The sequence below is a fragment of the Erpetoichthys calabaricus genome, chromosome 2 (assembly GCF_900747795.2).
Source record: "Erpetoichthys calabaricus chromosome 2, fErpCal1.3, whole genome shotgun sequence".
Taxonomy (NCBI): domain Eukaryota; kingdom Metazoa; phylum Chordata; class Cladistia; order Polypteriformes; family Polypteridae; genus Erpetoichthys; species Erpetoichthys calabaricus.
The window spans coordinates 62,441,561-62,461,864 of NC_041395.2; the positions used below are offsets into that span (position 1 = coordinate 62,441,561).

Here is a 20,304-nt window from a genome sequence, read left to right on the forward strand (position 1 = left end):
GTGTGTGATCCGTTATAATACCTTCAAATAAAGTGCTTCAGAATAGTGTCCACTATAATTTATGTATAAAGTTAAAGTGAGACTAAATTGCTTCATTTAGCTTGATGGGCTTATCAACATATATCATTGTTGTTTTTTGTGTGTTAACCAATCACAAGGTTATTTATTGTTTCAAATAGAAGTCTTGCTGGCATAGACTCCAGCTTCCCTGTGACTATGATCTGGGTAAGTTGGTTTGGAAGGTAAATGTTTTTAGATGGATGGATGGATGGTTTTATTGAAAGTATAAATGAAAGGACTATCTCAGAAAATGAGAACAATGTGCCAGCTATTAGTAACAAAAAGAAAAGTGGAAGAAAGGCATATTTAAAATACTGGAGGAGCTCAGCAGTCTGACACTAAAGAAGATGCTGCTGCAGAGACACAAATAGCTTTTTTTCATTTTTACATGTCAGTTTTTGATGGGTATCTGCTAACTTTAATAAAGTATATTCTAATCTATATTAACAGATATGTCTTTTTACTGTCTTGTGTTTTTGTTGCATCCAATCCTCTCCATTGAGATTAAGAAAATAGATGGAGAAATGAATATTACCACCTGCTCTGAATTGTTAAAATTTTGTGTGAAACTTCTCAAACATTTTGCCAACTTCCACCTACAACCCAAATATTCTGCAAAGTCCACTGGGATCTTTCTAGGAGCAATTTTTTGTGGCAATTTTGTCTCTTTCTAGTTCTTGTAAGAAAGACCACTGCAGAAGCAAGTTATCCACCCAAGCTAATGAAGGCAATATGATTGATTGACCCAATTAAAAATATTGTACTGCCAGGGAATCATTATCCCTGCACTAAGTTGACTGAAATGTCTAATCAAAGTCTATTCATGGCAATTAAATGCAGCAGTAGTTTCTTTAGCAGCCAGAGATAATTTTGCACAATGCAGTAAGAAGTATTTTTGTACCCATACTGTAAGAAATATCTGAAGAATTCACTGTGTTAACAGGGTGGCACTGTGGCACAGTGGTTAGTATTGTTGCCTCACAGCTGTATTGTAGAGTTAGAGCTTCAAATCACAGCTTATTCAATGCCTACATGGAGTTTACATGTCCTCCTAACTGGCCTTCTCTGGATATCCCTATGTACTCTCAAAGACAAAACAGTTAAGACTGTGTGTGTCAGTGTGCCTTGGACACTGCTGGAACAGGCTTGGCATCCTGTGACCTGATATTGGAATACATGGTTTCTAAGATGAATGGATGGACTGATTTTACTGTTAGATTTAAAGTTACTGCCTTTAAGCTTTAATTTTGTGTAGAGAAAATGCATCGGATTAGGAGCATGTCACATGCTTTTCAGCTCTGGAGAACACACTAGTGATAGAGCAGTATGTTCTTTGTCTTCTGAGGTCAATAGACTGTAAAATAACTTCCCCCTCTGTCTTGACAGCTGCAAAAAGCCTTATCTCTGTACGAGCAAAAAAGCTGAGCAGAACTGGTGATTTGTAATTCTTTACTTTGGCAAAACTGAATAAGCGTCAGTATAAATCTTTAAAAAGTCATTGTTTCATAAACAAGAAGAAGCATTGGTCTGAAGCAACTGGCATTTGCAGTCTAAGTGTAGCACTAAATAGAAAAGAAAAAGATGGTTGACTAAGTAACAGGAAATCTGTAAAGGAGGTCTTTGGTGACTGCTGTACAAAATGGGGTCTGTCCCAATGCATTGAAACTGAATGACCGATGACTGATGCTGCTCAGCCTTTAGAAGTGCATGTCACAGTACATAAGAAGCACACAAACTCTTAAATTGGGAGGCATGACGGTGGAGAGAACAGTGCTACTGCCGTCCATTATCAAGAGACACGGTTTATATCCTAAAAGGAGCACTGCTTGTGAGGAATTTACATGTTCTTCTATATCTTCGTGGGGTTTTCACCGAGTAGTGTGGTTTTCCTCCCACATCTCAAAGATGGCCTTGTTATTTTATTTGATGGCTGTAAATCAGCCCCAAATTGAATCAATACTAGAGTCATTTTGGTGGCCTGTATGAATTTAGAGTCATAAACTACGTCAAAAGGAACACCACTGATTCATCTCACCCTGCTCATCGCTTGTTCCAAAAAACAACACTCAGATACATGCTGTGGGATATTTATTCCGACCAATTCCCCCAGGCCGCTAGATGGAGCCCTCCTTGCAACATGGAGATGCCCTGAATTCCATCAGGGCATCATGGACTATGGAGTTTTAATACACAGCCCTGCTGGATAACGTCGGGGCCGCCAGGGGACATTGCAGGGAGACACAGAGACATTTATTTTCCATACAGCCCGGAAGTAAATCCCAGTCACATGGTTGGAAGAAATAAAGTGCTTCCGGGCTGATGAAGAAAAGGAGTTTTCGTTTGACCCGGAAGTGCTGGATAATCACATGGACTGAGGGCTTAGAAGCACTTCCGGGTCATGAACTATATAAAGGACTGTGGGAGATCCCAGAGTTGAGCTGAGCTGGGTGGAAGGGTGGCAACGCGTCTGGGAGAGTGGAGGATTGTTTATTATTGTGTTTATATGAGTATTGTGGAGAGGAGAGTGCTTTGTGCACTGGTTATTAATAATAAAGTCAACTATTGGACTTTTACCTGGTGTCTGGCGTGTAGTCTGAGGGTTCAAGGGAGCGAGAGTGCACCCAATCTGTTACAATGCTTTAAATCAATTAAAACTAAAACTAATAGACACCTAAACAGTTTTTTTCCCATGGCCGTAGCCATCACAAACCAGTAATTTAGCCTGTCTTTCTCACTTATTCATGTGTTCTTTCATATATGAAGGTGGGAGTGTGAGTGTGTATGCATATGCAAATGAGTGTGCATACACTATATACACATACACATTTTCATTTGCACCTTTCCTTTATAATTGCACTATTCTGTAACTGTTTATAATGTATCTTCTTTATGTTACTCACATAATGTTTTTCTGTTGCATCCAGCCCCAAAACTACCAAGCTACATTAAGGGCTGGTGAATACAAGCGATTCTGATTTGGATGTGACAGGCTGGCCTCCTATTTGAGGTTGGTGACTGCTATTTGTCCTATGCTTACCGAATTGTCCCATCCCCCAAATCCAAACTTTAATATGTGACAGATAGATATAAAATCAAAACTGCATTTTGAGCGCATTATTCCATCATAAATATTAGAGAGAGCCGTATATACCATATAATGATAAAAGAATCTCAAAGGAATATAAAGCCAGCATCGTACAATGTGAGCAAACATGACACATTTACTCCACTTTTATCAGCTGATGGGTGAAAAAAGACCCAGGGCTATTTATGTGCACTCCTGAGTGCCTAAACTGGATTATGTGGGTCCCAAAATGGGTGAGTGTTACGAATTCTTCCATTTTTACAAGTGTTTTATTCTAGATTGTACTTAATGTAGAGCAGTGATTACTCTTACTCTGTCTTTCTTTTTGTAATTGCCATAATGCAGCCATATAATCAGATATGCAGCTCAGCTTGAAGACACCAAACAATAGCCAAGCTTGCTTGTTAAATGTTGTTGTTGGGTTTACACACTCTTTCATCACTAGCTGGATCACGCACCCTTGTTTTCTAAAGCTGTGTTGTTCGCCCTATAATGTATAATTAAATTTTGTTTTCTGGGTGCACTTTTCCCTGTAAGGCCAATCCTGCAGTGTATACAAGTCATTATCACTGGTCCCTGCTGAGTCCCCTCTCCTATGTACATTAACAATTCATTCAATTTACAGTTTATTGTCTCTCTCCATAAGATGTGTCAATCGGTCTTTAAATGTCATACAGAAAATTGAACATATTCCATGACATAAACTATCTTTCACATATTTCCACTTTTGGCCCTAATAATTAAACTGCACTTACATAGTAATTGTAGCATTTAACTGTTAAGTCAGAATGCATAGGTGGCATAGGGGCAGGGGCATTGGGCTCTAAACCACATGAATGCCTGCCAGACTGAAAGCAATTATTAAAAAAAAACAATATAGACACAATTATAATGCATTGTGATCCTGTAGGTCACCCTGGAAAATATAACAAACATATGAAACTGAGACTAATTGCCACTACTTTTACTACTACTACTGTTATTCTAGTTATATAATACATATTATGTACTATAAAGTAGTGTAATTTTGTCCTAGAGATCTAGACCATTACAATGGTTCTTAATAGATGAAAAATGGAATGGTGGACCCATCTACCCATTACTTAGTCTGCTTAATCCAGTAAAGGTTCAAGAAGGGGTGAGCAACTATCATGACAAGCAACCAACCGAGACAGTTCAGTTACGACTAAGGATATTAGAAGGCTTAAAGTGTGGCTCAGATCTTGGTGTAGGATGGAAGAATATAGGTTTGTGGGGCATTAGGATTCCTTTTGGAGCAGAGGGGACCTGATCCTCCATGATGGGTTACATATAAACAGAACAGGTATCAGTGAAATGGGGAGGCGTATGAGTAGGTAGGTGGGGGTTGGCAGTGCACCTATCTACCACTCTTCTATTCACAGACACAGCAGTCAGGCAGGGTCGTGGCTAGGTTAGTGGCCAAGTAATACTGTTCCCTGCATTTATAATGTTCCCTGCATTACCCATCGACGACAAGTGGTTATAGCGCGACCCTGATCAGCTCGGATTTGTTTCTGCGACGAGCCACTGCAGTGCTGGGAGTCTGCAGTTGCCCCGGCAATGGATAAGTTGTCTTACACAGAAAAAACTGATCACGCTTCGGGACATTCTTTGGCATGTCGTCCCAAAAGAGTTTACAGACCTCACAAAATGTTTTTTTTTTTTTCCCATGAGATAACCCTTTATATTGCGTAGCTCAAGGAGGAGTAGAAACCGTAATAGGCAGAGGATTTGTAAACCACATGTCATACTTATCTTACTATGATCACAGGAGACAGAGTTCATATCACAGCATGGCAAGAAAACCAAACACTGCTGGACATAATTTAAAATATCTCTGGGTTTACAGGCTCTCTAAATAACATTTAAGGATAAAGTCCCACTAGTAGCGATATACAGTCTATATGAGGCAGTGGAGGTCAATGTCTGACACTGCTGTTTCTAAACATACATTTTCCTATAGGTAATGCAGATTATTCTGACATGTGCTGTAATGAAACTGTATATTAACTTTTGTAAAAGTAAGCATACCAAGGCATTTATACATAATTTGCAAAAGAAAATTCCCAGGAGTATTTTCATTGCATAATAAGTTAAGGCAAATATAGTCCTTTAAAATTAACAGCAAAACATTGCTACCTTGTTTTAATGCTATGGGCAAGTAGTAATCTATTATGATATATTTAAATGCAATATAAATATGCATATCGCTCCATGAAACATTCCCTGTTGAGACGACTACTTCCAAGAGGCTTTTGTCACCACCAACTGTGCCGTCACCAGTTATTTAATGTTTCATAAGCAACCTTTGATTCATACTGCTTTATTATTTTGCATTAATAGGACAACAGCATTAACTCCAGACTCATTAGTGCGGAGAATTCATAAATGAAGCAGAGAAATTTACTCACTTTTATGGTCATTTTCGCAAGTAGCTCTTGCAGATCCATAATACCTTGCACAAGACTCAGAAAATCACTGCATGTTGGGCAGGCTCCATAAGAAAAAAAAAAAACAAAAAACAAAAAAGAATTATGAAGCATGCTAAGACATTAAAACAGTATGTGTTTTTAAAATATATTATGTATATATTATGTATATACAGAATTGCTCTAAAGTTTGAAGTTTGCCAGGGTGAAAGAACCAAAAAAAAAAAAGAATGGAATTTAAAACATACCACTACCAGCTTTTCAATTTTGTGCAATTTTTATTGCCCCTTCTGCCTTAGTGACAATAAATATACTGTATACTGTAACTTTTGAAAAAATGTTTAAAAAAATGAATCCTTTCGTTTTAGAGTAAAACATCCTTCTATGTAACTATTATGTATAATAATAAAAATAAAATATCATAAAAATTAAACATCCACAAAACTTAATTAGAATCAGTGGTGATAAACAGATAACATGGCATAGCTTTTTCAAACCCACTTAATCCAATTCAGCATTTCTGGGGACTGCAGCCTATCCCGGCAGCCACAGGTGCAAGGCAGGAACTAACCCTGGATGGAGCACCAATGCATCCCAAAGGCCACTCATGCACACACTCACCAAGTGCCAATTTAAAATTGCCACCCTAACACACACACACACTCATACCTGAGTACACACAGAAACAGATGCTTGAGGGAAAAGATGGACAAATTAATTTGAGGTTACATGTAAAACAGCACAAAATACACAAGGGAAGAGTACTCACATGTAAGCACTGTACCATGTGTCGTTTGATTAATCATTTTGGCATTTAAATTTTCCTTCTCATGAGAATGACTTTTTCAAGAGGCGCTCTGTTTTGAATTAGTCTATCTGTGCCTAAAACTTCACGGGAAGGGGATGATCTTCCCCAGGACAGTCTCAACTGCCTTGTCACTTTTTCTTGTTACCATGGCTACAACTCTCTTGTCCACTTATTTCCACAAGAGAAAGGTGTACAGAAAAAAGCCAGTGACGATGCTGCCTTTTAGGGAAGCTGCACGTATATATAATACATTTTTCCAGCACCCCATTACAGACAATCAACAACAAAGAGCAAATGTAGTAATGCTCACGATACAGAACCTCAATATTTTCAGAATTGTTCCAAATATGCAAAATACAATAGAAAAATGTTACATAAAATTAGGTTTGGAAAATAACCCAATATATTTTATTCATTGTTCACCCATGGAATACACATACTGTATGTATAATATTGAAGAGCTTTGCTGTGTGACAGATGCCACTTCAAAGATGGTGCGTTTTTATCTTGCTTCAATCACTTTTGATGCCCTTCCTCCAAATACTTATATGCTTTGCAGTGAAGTACACAGCAGATGGTTGAGGTTGTTCTACCCTTTATATAGTTTTCTGTGTGGTAAGATGTGTGTAGATACCATTACATCATGCATTGCTTGACTGCATCACTGTTGTCTCTGTTGTGTGTGTATAAATTTAATTCAGCTCTTTCTGTTTCTGTTCACTGTCTTTGTGATTAGTAAATAAATTGTACACAGTTCTTTTTTTTTCTCCTAATGAAGAAGGAAATTTGGATAACCAGTGAGAACTTCGTTTTTTTGAAACCCCACTACCATTTAGTGCAACATGGCTCAAGATAAGTTAGGCTTTTACAAAATGAACACTTGCCATCAAACATCAAAATATCTACTGAAGCAAAACGAGTCCTTCTCTGGCTCATCTGGCGAACACTAAGCTCAGGACCTTCCTTTGTGTCCCAATCAGGAGTGGTAGCAACATGTAGTGAAGGTGCCAACGATATAAAACCATTCCTATTACACTAACACCGCAAGGAGAATAAACTGAATTAGCTTATAAAAAAGACACACTATGTCAGGCAAATCTAAAATCTAATGATAAAAACAGAGCTCAACCAACCATGTCTTTCAAGATTAACAACAATACTAAGCAGCCACCAGTAAGTCCAGTTTCATAAGATATTGCCATGTTCACTATTGATTTCCATCACTTCCTGGCAAAAAGTTCATGTTTGCCTTAAAAAATTCTCTAAGCATCATTTTAAGTAAGACTGTAACCAATTACTTTCAGTCAGTTGTTTACCTAGCCATGAAAATCATTCATTTTAAAATCCATCCCACTATATCCTAACTACAGGTTCACGGAGGTCTGCTGGAGCCAATCCCAGCCAACACAGGGCGCAAGGCAGGAAACAAACCCCGGGCAGGGTGCCAGCCCACTGCAGGGTGCGCGCGCACACACACACACACACACACCCATGGCATTAATAAAAAATAAAAATAACTGTAGATACAATAGAAAACACATAATTTATACAATCCAATAGTGAATTGTTTGAGTACTAAGAAAAAGCTAAGGTGGCTTTCTGATTTCCATACTGTCGCAGGGTGGGAGTTGGTTTCCATGACACAGTATCTCTTTGCTGAAGAATATATTTTCTATGCATTAATAATAAGTACCCCCGTGACCCTGTGTTCGGATTCAGCGGGTTGGAAAATGGATGGATGGATGGATGGATGGATGGATGGATGGATGGATGGATGGATGGATGGATAATACTAAGTAATGCTTGAAGGGAAAGTCTTCCTTAGACAACTGGAAACATGTATTAGGGAGTAGAAGGCAAAACTGCAACACAGGATGCAGATCTTTGAGAGAAGACTACAACTCTGTTAACAACTGGCAAGCTAATATTCTGTTGACGGTAATCAATATATTGGTTGGGTTTTGTTAGTGGAATTTAGTTTGCTTAGCTACAATTTTCGAGTACAAATGGCAGAAATGAGTTTCCTACCCAAGGTTGCTGTCCCACTCATAAGACTCAGCAATACGGGGGGACCTCAGTGTAGAATCAGTGCTACTCTGGATCAAGAGGTGATGATTTGAAAATAGAGGTCCTGGATGCTTCCTTTGGGAGGTGAACACAGCATGTCTCTGGCAAGATCCACGACATGCTGACCTGGAAATGTCTGGAAAGTCCTCCAGAGAAAGCTTAAAATAGTGTGACCTGGTCATTACAGCTCATAATGCTTCCACCATGGCCAGCATAAGGATAAGCAGAGTACAATACAATACTATACCATTTTTTTATTGTATAGCCCAGAATCACACAAGAAGTGCCGCAATGGGCTTTAACAGGCCCTGGCTTTTCACAGGCCCCCAGCCTTGACTCTCTAAGGAGACCTAAGAAAACCTTGGGAAAGGCGGTTCAAAGAGAGACCCCTTTTCAGGTAGGCTGGGTGTTCAGTGGGTGTCAAAAACAAGGGAGTCAATACAATACAATACACAGAACAGAACAAATCCTCAATACAGTATAAAAATAAAAAAATTACAAGTATGGAGCAGAACTTAACAGTCGGTGATATCATATAATATGATTTGGATTTGTTCAGAGTCCTGGAGACCTCAGCCATCAAGCTGCCTCCCCTTATTGGCCGTTCCACAGCTGAGTCAGTGCTGGGCCAGCCAATCTGATGAAAGGACCCTTCTACCCCACGATTCCTGCGATCCTCCATCAGAGGTGACTTTACCTTAGACAGGCAAAACAACTTGGCGGGTGGGCCGTGGCACCGAGTGCCACATTTGAGTACCAAGAAGAGAAAAAGAATAGGTGAGGGTAGTAAAAATGGTTATGATTATACTATAAACCATAATGTTTTGTTCTTTTGTGTTTGTTTTTTATGTTATTTATAGTTTAGTATAGTTTAATCACACATCCATCTTCTTTATGTAAGGAAGAGCTGCATATGCTCAGTAATTGCATGCACTTTGTTTGAAATAAAGGAAAGACTCTTTCTTTCTAGTGTGAGAATCCTCTTTTCAAGGTTTTTGCTTTTGATATTGACTGTTGTTTTCCCCTGACTATAAGCCCATGTTGCTCTTTTGATTTTGTAGTGATCTCAGCCTTTTGTTAAAACAAAGAAACTCTACTTCATTTTGACTACTCTCTCTCTTTCTCTGTCACTGGAAAATATCACTGCCTTACTCATAAAACAAATACAACTTTCATTTTTTTTTTAATGGGAGGACTGAATCAGTTATGACAAAAACATTGTGACTTTGACACTTTACAGATCTCCTCTGCAGTTTATTGCAAAGGCATAGCAGAACTTCTTGACTTGTTGTGGCCAGTCTTGTGTGAATAAGCTGCATGGTTTTTATGACTCACTGTTGCGTGCTAACTCTCAGTGGTAAGATGGTTGTTTGCCCAAACCCCCTACAATTAGGGATCCACCTATGGAGTTTTCCCAGATGCCTGACTTGCATTAATCATTTCCCATTTTAGGGATGATGATTGAGTAGAGCCAGTGCTGCTCTGGATTCAGAAGAGTGAGTTTGAGAAGTTTTGACATCTATTCTTAAGCTTACTTCTTCCACTGTATTGTTGCAGTCAGTTTAATCACACGTCCATCTTCTTTATGTAATACATTTGGGGTGGGCCAATGTTGGTAGCACTGGTTAAAAATGAGACAGAGACAAATCAGCCATAATGGAGAGCAGAACATTATGACCTCCATTAGGACTGGTCACCTATGGTTACTTTTGAATGGCCAGTTAATCTGTAGTGCACATTTTGGTCATGTTGTTGAGTTTGAAATATCCAGAATAATGCATGCACATTAAAAAATCCAGTTCATTAGACCCGCAAGGACAGTTTTATTAACTAAGCCACCCTACAAAATATAGCTTTAAATTTAACATATCAAAATTAGAACATTTGAAATAATGTGTCAATATCTCATATTTCTTTTGGGCTTGATGTACTGTATGTTTAACTCTTTTTGTAATAAACTTGTATTATATGAGAAAAGATTTTGGTCAAAAGGAGTTTTTCATTTTAATAAATAGTAATATAATTAGGGTGCTTTGACAGCATCTTTAGTTCCTTTCTTATAACACTAGAGCATCTTTAAAAGTCTCATGAGCATAAAAAATATAATTCTGGTTTGATGCTAATAAATTGAAGAAATACATTTTGGGTGGGCTACTTTTCAACATCCATAGGAACACAAAATGACATGAAACTCAGAAGCAGATGTAGTCGATAAAACAAATTAGTTGCTCCTAAGCAGAGTACATTGGCATTTACATGTGTGAAATCGATTATATTGTTGGAACATTTTGAATAGAAGTGATGAGCCCGAGGCATAACAGAGTGAAAACATGTCTGTGATCTGAAAAATACTAGAAGCAATATATATCAATGTCAATATATGCAAGAGAGCTCATAAATTTAAAAAAAATAGAGAAGAACTTCATTCATAATGGTCTGCCTGCTACTATAAGAGATGCCCCTTCGGTCTCAGCTTTCAAATCCCGGCTGAAGACTCACTACTTCAGTTTAGCATATCCTGACTAAAGCTGCTGATTAATTGTGCACACTGCATCACTGTTGTTAGTCATTAGCTCTAAAACATAAGTAATATGATAGTTATAATTTGTTACTAACCCTCACCTTTTCTGTTTCTCTTCTCGGTACTCAAATGTGGCACTTGGTGCCACGGCCCACCTGCCAAGTTGTTTTGCCTGCCTAAGGAAAAGTCATCTCTGATGGAGGATCACAGGAATCGTGGGGTAGAGGGGTCCTTTCATGGGATTGGCTGGTCCAGCACTGACTCAGCTGTGGAATGGCCAATAGGAGGAGGCAGCTTGATGACCGAGGACTCTGAACAAATCCAAATCCCATTATTTGATCTCCTCTACTGTTGAATTCTGCTCTGTACTTGTAATTTTTCTATTGCACTCTTACAGTATGTTGTATTGAGGATTACTTGTGTTCTGTTCTGTGTATTGTATTGTATTTACCACACCCACTGCACACCCAACCTACCTGGAAGAGGGTCTCTCTTTGATCTGCCTTTCCAAAGGTTTCTTCCATTTTTTCCCTACAAGGGCTTTTTTGGGAGTATTTCCTTGTCTTCTCAGAGAGTCAAGACTGGGCGGCTGTCAAGAGGCAGGGCCTGTTAAAGCCCATTGCAGCACTTCTTGTGTGATTTTGGGCTATACAAAAATAAATTGTATTGTATTGTATTGTATTGTATTGTATAAGCGCAAACTGTTCACTTATTAAAAAACATAACACAAGCATGAAAACACTGTAGGTCTCCTTCCTGTTTTTTTACTAACAAAAGTTCAGACCTGCAGTGACACAACCATATAAATCTGGGAGATATGTATTTAGACTTAGTGTATTTGTGTACTTTAGTTAAAACATAGCCAAACAAAATGGTTTTAAATTATTCTAAATGTGAGATGAGAAATAGCTGAATAACTAGAACAACTGCTGAAAAAAGCACAAGAAAGCACAGAGATGCAGAATGATATTTAAGGTAACATAATCTATCAAATCCTAACTTAGATGAGACACAGTTGAAAAGGAATCTAGTTTTTACTCTTGACCAAAAAACATAAGAATTCTGAGTTCAAGAATACAAAGTCTGAAAACTGTAAAAGTACACACACACACACACACACACACACATGCAAGTTCTAGTTTGACAAGTCTTTTCCATAAAATGGTGATGAGGTCAGAATAAGCCAATTGTGTTATGTCTGTCCCCAGACTGCAGGTGTGGGTATGATGGCTTTGGCCAGCAGAAGACTTTACTGTTTTAATAAGACTACCTATGGCAAACTTGTCTAAGGAGAGGAATTAGTCCCAAACAGAGACCCAAAGTTTCATATAAAACCAAGCAAACTTTGAGGTAAAGTTCTTTGATGTGTACCTAATAATCTGTACACACACTTGCCAAGCAGAGTGTGAAGGATTTTTTGATCAGATTAAAATCCTGTAGAAAGAAGGGCATATGCAAAATAGATCCACACTGGTTGGACCTTGGAATGTATAATAGTCCTCCAATGGCTAGGACGGAATTGGTGTCTGTTTAATGTTAGTAGCTAGATGTGATGTGATGCTGATGTGGGCATTGCATTTGAGCCAAATATCTTAATTAAGAGTTTTGTTGTACCTACTCTAGAAATGCACAAACACAGTGCACTGGGTGACAGACAGTGGACAGCCAATTTACAATAATTTCATCAATCCCTATAAAAAAATGTTTCCAGGGCAAGATCCAACCTGTGAATATTGCAATCAAGTTCCTGCCTCACTGGGTCACATGTTTTGGGCCTGCACCAAATTAACATCATTTTGGACCAAGATTTTTAAATGCCTTTCAGACAGCGTTGGTGTCACAGTACCTCCTAATCCACTAACAGTTATGTTTGGTGTTCTTCCAGATGGGCTTGAAGTGGAGAAGGACAAACAAACTGTGATTGCATTTACTTCACTATTGGCACACAGACTTATCTTGCTCAACTGGAAGAATCCTAACTCTCCCCTTTTAAGTCAGTGGGTAACTGATGTTATATATTATTTGGAATTGGAAAAAAAAATTTCTCACTTGGAGGATGTGTGCAGAAATCCTTCCATACCTGGCAGGATCTAATCAATAACATTTTAGAATAAGCTTTTAAAGCACTGAGGAGGCAGATTCCCTCCATATATATATATATACAGTGAAACATCGGTTTGTGAGTAACTTGGTTTACGAGTGTTTTGCAAGACGAGCAAAAATTTTTAATAAATTTTGACTTGATAAACGAGTCAGGTCTTGCAGTACGAGTAGTATGTATACGCTTTGTCTGCTGAGCGTCATGTGCTCACAACTGAGCTGATGGTTCTTCTCTCTCTCTCACTGCGGGATTGTGGGCAATCGTCTCCTATTCTTCGTCTGAGTCGGCGTGCCTCACTCATATAGTCAACATCTGTACAAGCGTATACTGTTTACTGCAGCATTAGCATTGTGACTGTGTGTGCGCGCGCATGTGTGTGTGTGTATGTGTGTGTGCTCACTCGCTCGCGTGTGTATGTATGTGTGCACGCGCACACTCATGTGTGTGTGTGCACGCACTCGTGTGTGTGTGTGTGTGTGCTCGTGTGCGTGCTGTGACGTGCGAGTCCCCGTCTTGCACCCTAAAACACAAAGCTGAGTCTCAGTACTTTAGCAACACCAGCTTTATTCAGCTTGAAACAGCAACAGCGCGGTTATTTATTGTAGTTGGTTACCATGTTTAAATACATGATCATTCAAAAATGGATCTTGGGTTAAAGATTAACAATTGAGTTCATTGTTGTGTCCTCTATTCTGTGATTACTTTTATGATGTTCATTAACTGCATAGACCTGAATACAAGGAAAATGACATCTTTGCTTGTAGGATCTGCAGTTCAGCTCAAAATGAGTAAAAAGCTTTGCACTGGATTCTACTTTCACTCTCTCATCAGTTAAATCAAGTTATTGTTAACAGCTCTCTGGGTTTTGAAAACCACATCTCTGAAGTAATCATGACAAACATATACATTTTACTAACATTGCCAAAGTCAGACCCTTCCATTTTCTTCTCTGAAGCAGAAAGACTCTGTCACACAATCATCATCTACAGTATCCAGTGGATTACTGCAATTCTCTTGTTAATGGTCTACCTGCTCCAAGAATCAGCTGAATCCAGTAAGTTGAAAATGTGACTGTCAGAGTTCTGACAATGATTACGCTCAAAACTCTTTGTGACTGACAAAGATGTTCATGTCAACAACCAAATTAATTACATATTGCATGTTGACAAGTTGGATCCTCCAAGGCCAGTCTTCTCACCAAAGACCTATTTTGCAGATCTTGGTGAGAACTCATTAGGCTTTCTCACTTCTGCACTGTGGATTTTTCTTCCCAAGTTTAGTCACAAACCTCCATCAGTGAACTGATACTGATTATATTTTTATTCCATTTTTCTGTAACAACTTTGTTAACCCTGATTCTGCCATACTATTCTTCAGGTTGTTCAGCTATTCAATTTACTCTTTATTTGTGTTTGCTTTAATCTGTAACTGTAACTTTGCACTGAATGCTGCTACTATTTACTAGTTATTTGAAGAATATTCTTGCTTGCTTTGTAAAGTAGCTTCTGTTGGCACATTAGTGGTGAAATAGATGGTGAATAGCCCAAAAATACATATTAACTAACTGGGATATGGAGTATAAATGGAATGGGTTCAAGGTCTACAGACTAGAAAATACAAGGATCTGTGTCCAAAAGATGGCCTGTCTTGGAAAACTGTACGGTGCGCCAGTAGGCACCAGTAATATGGGAAGCAAGATTGTTACCTACCATGCATAGTTAGCATGAAGGTATCCAGATTCGATTAAGAAATATATTGAAATAAGAAGATAGTTAATGTAATTTAGTTGCAGAAAGAAATGTGAGAAAAAATGAGTGACGAATTTGAGCTGCAGAAGTTCTGGAAAATTAAAGAATAGCTCAAAAAGTGTAGGATGAATATCATCCAAGTTATACTAAGAAAGAGCATGATAACAATTGATCTTGAACAGGAAAAGTGGTGACACTTGGTGGAACTCTTCATCTGGATAGATTTACTGGACTCAAAGAATGTGTTGCCGGATTAATTTACCAGGTCTGTGCCCATATAAAACACATATGAAAAAAAAAACTGAAGACACTAGATATTAATGGGATACCTTGGAAGGCAATAGCAGTAACCCTGAACTGGCAGACTGCAGAGTATATTCAAAAGTAGGAGCCAGTGAGTGTATTATTTTGTTGCTATGAAATCATACTCCTTAGCCATATGGGGAAATTTTTGGCAGGAGTGTAGAAACAGAGTTGGTTCAATACATACACGTCAGATTCATTAAGAGTAATGGGAATTTTGTTTTGACATAAAACGGGAAATGTGCTGTCTTTGTGAAGTTATGTTTGATTGATCTGGGGAGTTTGCCAGCTTAGTCTACATGTATTTTGTAGAAGAGGGGATGTCACATGATGCGTGAAACAAGAGTATGAATATAAGAGTATAAGAGTTTGAGTATGAGATTTTGTGCTAATCGTGCAGGTCAATTAAAAGGTTGTGTCACAAAACATGATAAATGCCATATTGAAATTTTTAGAACCAGTGACATAGAAAGATTATTGATTGAGAGTCCCATGCAATACGGAATAAATATTTACTTTCTAGTATGATGACTTGCTAAGATGTACAATTTCATTCAATAGTAGCCTCAACTTAACCAAGAAAGCAAACCACATGTTTCAATGAATGACTGAAGCACAGGAAGCTTTTACTCACTTAAAACATTTATTTTCTTTCTTTATCAATATCTGTCTACCTTTCATTTTATTGAAATAGAAACTTTAAGTTTAGGGTAGGAACAATTGTAGATTTTGGTGAGCTCCATACCTATGTACTTTTCTCTAGAAAACTGTCACCAGCAGAGCAAAATAATGATATGGGAAATTGGGGTTTACTGGCTATTAAGCTAGCTTTAGAACAGTGTTTCTGAATCTTTCCCATGTAAGTGCCTTTGCAACCCAGCAAAAGGAGGTGGGCCTCCCCCTGGTAGAATCCAGTGCTAATGTCAAAGTGTTTACATAGATTGTTGTAGACACGGAACAAACATGAAATTATTTCCCCAATACAACTCTAGGTAGCTCACTCCCAGATAATCAATGCTTGAACTGGAAGAAAGAAATTCTTGCTCTTTCTGTGGCGGTTGAGTGGGTTGGGCGGTTTTGGATGCTGGGGGTGTGGGGTTATGGGATGGTATGGCAGGCTGTTTGCTGCTTGGGATTATGGACATATTTACAACACAAAAAACGCTGATGGAGAAGTGCAAAGGGATTTAAGGTGGGCCAGGTTTACGAGTTTTTTCGTAGGTAATTCTAGTGTTAAGATACTCTCTAAAGTTCTAGCTAGAAGGATTCAGAAGTGCTCTAACACACCAGAGATCTAATTATCTTTGGACACAGAAAAAGTATTTGACATGGTTGAATGGGACTACCTATTCAACACATTGCACAAATTCAGGGTTGACGCAAACATATGTGCATGTATCAAACCTCTAAACCTCTATACCTCTATACATGTCCAAAGGCCTCTGTTTGTATTAACAGCATTATTTCAAACTACTTCACACTAGAAGGTGGTACTTGACAAGAATGTCCCTTAACACAATTGTTTTTTGCAATTGCAATCGAGCCATTGGCCATGCTCTTTCGAAATGTATCAGAGATAAAGGAGATTACCAAAGAAGGACTTGAACAGAAAATATCTCTATATGCAGATGATATGGTAGTACATACTGTATATCAGACCCACAAACCTCTGTACCAGCAGTCCTTAATGCACTAGCAGAATTACAAAAGATATCTGGACTTAAAATTAATTTGAATAAAAGTGTTCTTTTTCCAGTGATCAGGGGTAAACATCGCAAATAAGTTTGACATGATTGAATGAAATGTTGTTTACTTTAAATAAAATCAATAAAATTACACTTCTCCTACACTTCTGTTTTGATTGACAGGGAGAAAGAATATGAATTAGAGAAAATCTTGGATTCTCATTGACACGGTTCCACTGAATTTTATTTAGTTCATGAAAGGTTTATGGTCCTGAGGACTGCTCATGAGTTTCTGCAATGGAAGTTCTTCTCCTCTTCTCCTCTTTAAGCCAGATGGGCCCATTTGGAATCCTAACCTTTGGACGGTACTTTGGAATGAGCTCATTCTTTTTTGATCTATGGTTTAATTCACTCTTTTTTAAAAAGAAGTGTTTTCTTTTTCTAAACTGCACTAATTGCATAACTAGAAAACTTGTGAGGAATTCTGAATGTTGTAGTATTTTTATCTCATTGTTTCTTCACTACATATCAAAAAATAGAATATATATTTTATGCAGTTCAGTTGTCATTTCATACAGTGGCATTATAACATGAAAATCCCAATGGGGCTACTGTTTGCCAGAATTTCACTTTATGTGGATAGTCTAACATTTACATTAAACTACCTAAGTAATAATATCTGTTCCTCTTATGCTTGTGACTACAAGTTCAAACACTGCTCATGTCACAAGAAATCAATGAAGCAGTAAACTGCTAGTGACTGGTCTGGCTCAACTGGTATTAGATTATTGTAATGCTCTGTGAAATCATCATGTCTGACAAATTACAGCCATATTTATTTAACTATTAAGGAAAATGTATTGGCTACGAACTACCTAAATTGAAAAACCTCAAGTTCAAAATCAGTGGTGTCAGGATAAAAAAGGACAAGCCACAATAATAAATACAGTATGCAAACATAGCAGAATTCAAACACAGGATTCTGGATCTGTCTGGTAGGAGTACTAACCACTGTGTGCTGCACAGTGCGAGTCTGGCAAACAATTAAAAAACAAAAAATCAATTTTCTAAATACCTGTTCTTTCATACCACAACACTGCATTTCTTGAAACAGGAGAATCAAACTACCGGATTATTTTCCACTAAGTCTTGGAAGCACATGTCAGGTGGTCTTTTTTATTGGTGGGTTAAGATGCCATTCAGCCCAATGTCTTGTGCTCAATGCATTCCTAAAATAGATCTGCTTTCTTTTTTGAATTACGTTGGCTACCTTTAAAGTAAAAAATTATACCTTTTTTGTACCTTTAGCTGACTTGAACATTAGCTGGGCAAAAACATGAACTGTAAGTAAAAATGTGAATTTAAAAAGTGGCCTTTATTTTTATGCTAAAATTAATGACACGCAAGCAGGCTGCACAGGGGCAAACACTGCCAAGGCTAAACCTAAAACACTGCCAGGCATATAAAAAATGCTTGAAAAGACAAAGTTGAGGGTTGCTATTAACATTCTAAAAATAAATTACTGAGGGAAGCTTATTACTTATTTTGCACAGTGGCCCTTAAGGCAGAAATGCCACTGGTCTCATATATTTAGAGACATTACTAAAGTTCAAATATCTCTTTATTCATTCACATTTCATAGTCTATATTTTATTAAACATTAATTATGGGTACAAGTTAAATATTCTTTATGGTACTATTGCCATACACACTAGAAGATTTGAATTAAACATAGAAGAAAATCTATTATTTGATCATATACTTACTGCGGTTGAGATTTGGGCAATGAGTAATATAGCCATTTGGAGCAAAAACAATTTTTGCATCCTGAATAATTCCCTGGAAAAAAAAACAGCAACAAAAATGAATGACTTTAAAACATGAATTAACCTTAAAACAGTTATTTCTAACATAGTTTTATTAGTCAAGTCATTTATTAGTAAAGCCTATAAAAACAATCAAATTAGTTAGAATAAAACAATGGAGGCATTGTTGTGCTGTTGGTAGCTGACTCCAAATTGGCATAGCATAAATGAGTGTGGGATCACCTTGCAGTGGACCACCATTCAATCCTGATTTGGTTCCTGACATTCAGTTATTTGTATAAAGGTAGGCTCCCACTCTATGTAGTACTTGTACTAGAAAATCAGACAGTGGATGAAGGATGATCTTTTTGATTTTGGATGTCATAACATACTGTATCTTGGCTTATGGAGACAGATTGCCAAGTCATTTGGTTAAACATTAACACGTGAAACTGCAACTGTTCAAGAATCACATTCTCGGAAGCATTACTATTTCAGATCAGGAGATTTTCGTCTCTCTTGCATCAGGAAGCTAATGACTTTTCCTTCAGTAGCATTTCAGGTATTCAGACAGCTGAAGCTGAGTGTGGATGCAGATTAAGAGTAGGCTGTTTAATTAACAAACCACAGATACAGTAGATCCTGCCTTGTACTTTATTTGGTTGAGACAAGGTGTCATCCAATGCAGCCCTGAGCCCTGAACTTGAACAGGCAAAGGAAAAAATACATGGGAGGATGGAAGGATATTCTGCTATCCATTCAAAGGGCATTGAAAGCAACAGAAGTGTTTAAAATATTTAAGTAAATCTTATCGTGCCTAAAGTTTAACTCTACCAGAGCCTTTGTATTCAAGACAATGTCGAATTAGAAGGCATAAAATAATAGACAGCAGAAAAATTAAAGCAGAGTGGTGTTTATCATTTAAAAAGATGAGCTTTAACTGATTATGTGTTGTCTTTATTCTCAAACCTCATTTATAAAGGGATTTATAATTTTAGAGCACTTCACATCATTTAAAAAAATTTTAAAATTACATCCATGACCAAAGAGGCTTCCTGTATTATTCCAATTACATCTCCTGTAGAACTTTGGCATGTGGTGATAAGCATGCTCAAACTTTGTTGAATACTTAAGGAAAGACCTAGCCAGAAAATGTTTTCAGCAATCTTCCATTTTAAAATGGACTCTTATTTCACAAATGGAGTGAATTCCCTTAAACATGACAAACATTATCTGATTTATCATGACCTTGGCAATGTTTGACTTCCTTCTGTAACATTCCATAAATATCTGCCACTCAATTAAAAAAAATAAACAGTCCATTAGGACTTTTATGAAAATGTCCCAGCAGCCATAAAACAGAGATGACACACATTAAGATCAGTAGTAGAATATCTACACCAGATTCCTTCTAAAACGATTAAGATTACATACATTGGAAAAAAAAATTCTATTTTACCCCTATTTGGTAAATGGAGCTTTATTCTGTTTTCATATTATCTTACAAAATTATTGATATTTCACTACTATTAGACTCACAATCATACAAATTATATTTGTTCAGTTGTTCATTTGTAATCTTTTCAGCCTTAATTAAATTATATCTGGATCTAGTGGCCAATGAGAACATTTTTTCACAACATTTAAACTTTTATTTTCAATTATGTGTAG

At 37.5% G+C, this 20,304-nt stretch overlaps 1 protein-coding gene and 1 long non-coding RNA gene across 2 annotated transcripts in view; one reads left to right on the plus strand and one right to left on the minus strand.

Moving 5' to 3' along the window:
* The window catches only part of LOC114645928 (protein kinase C-binding protein NELL1-like), a 1,522,815-nt gene that overhangs the window by 1,044,039 nt on the left and 458,472 nt on the right, over positions 1 to 20,304 (minus strand). The window contains exons 6-7 of the mRNA XM_028793848.2: positions 18,595 to 18,667; positions 5,578 to 5,660 (exon numbers count right to left, since the gene is read on the minus strand). Coding sequence (XP_028649681.1) covers positions 5,578 to 5,660; positions 18,595 to 18,667 — 156 coding nt within the window. The remainder of the gene's footprint in view (positions 1 to 5,577; positions 5,661 to 18,594; positions 18,668 to 20,304) is intronic.
* The window catches only part of LOC127526750 (uncharacterized), a 485,290-nt gene that overhangs the window by 50,893 nt on the left and 414,093 nt on the right, over positions 1 to 20,304 (plus strand). The gene's annotated exons all lie outside the window — the stretch shown is intronic.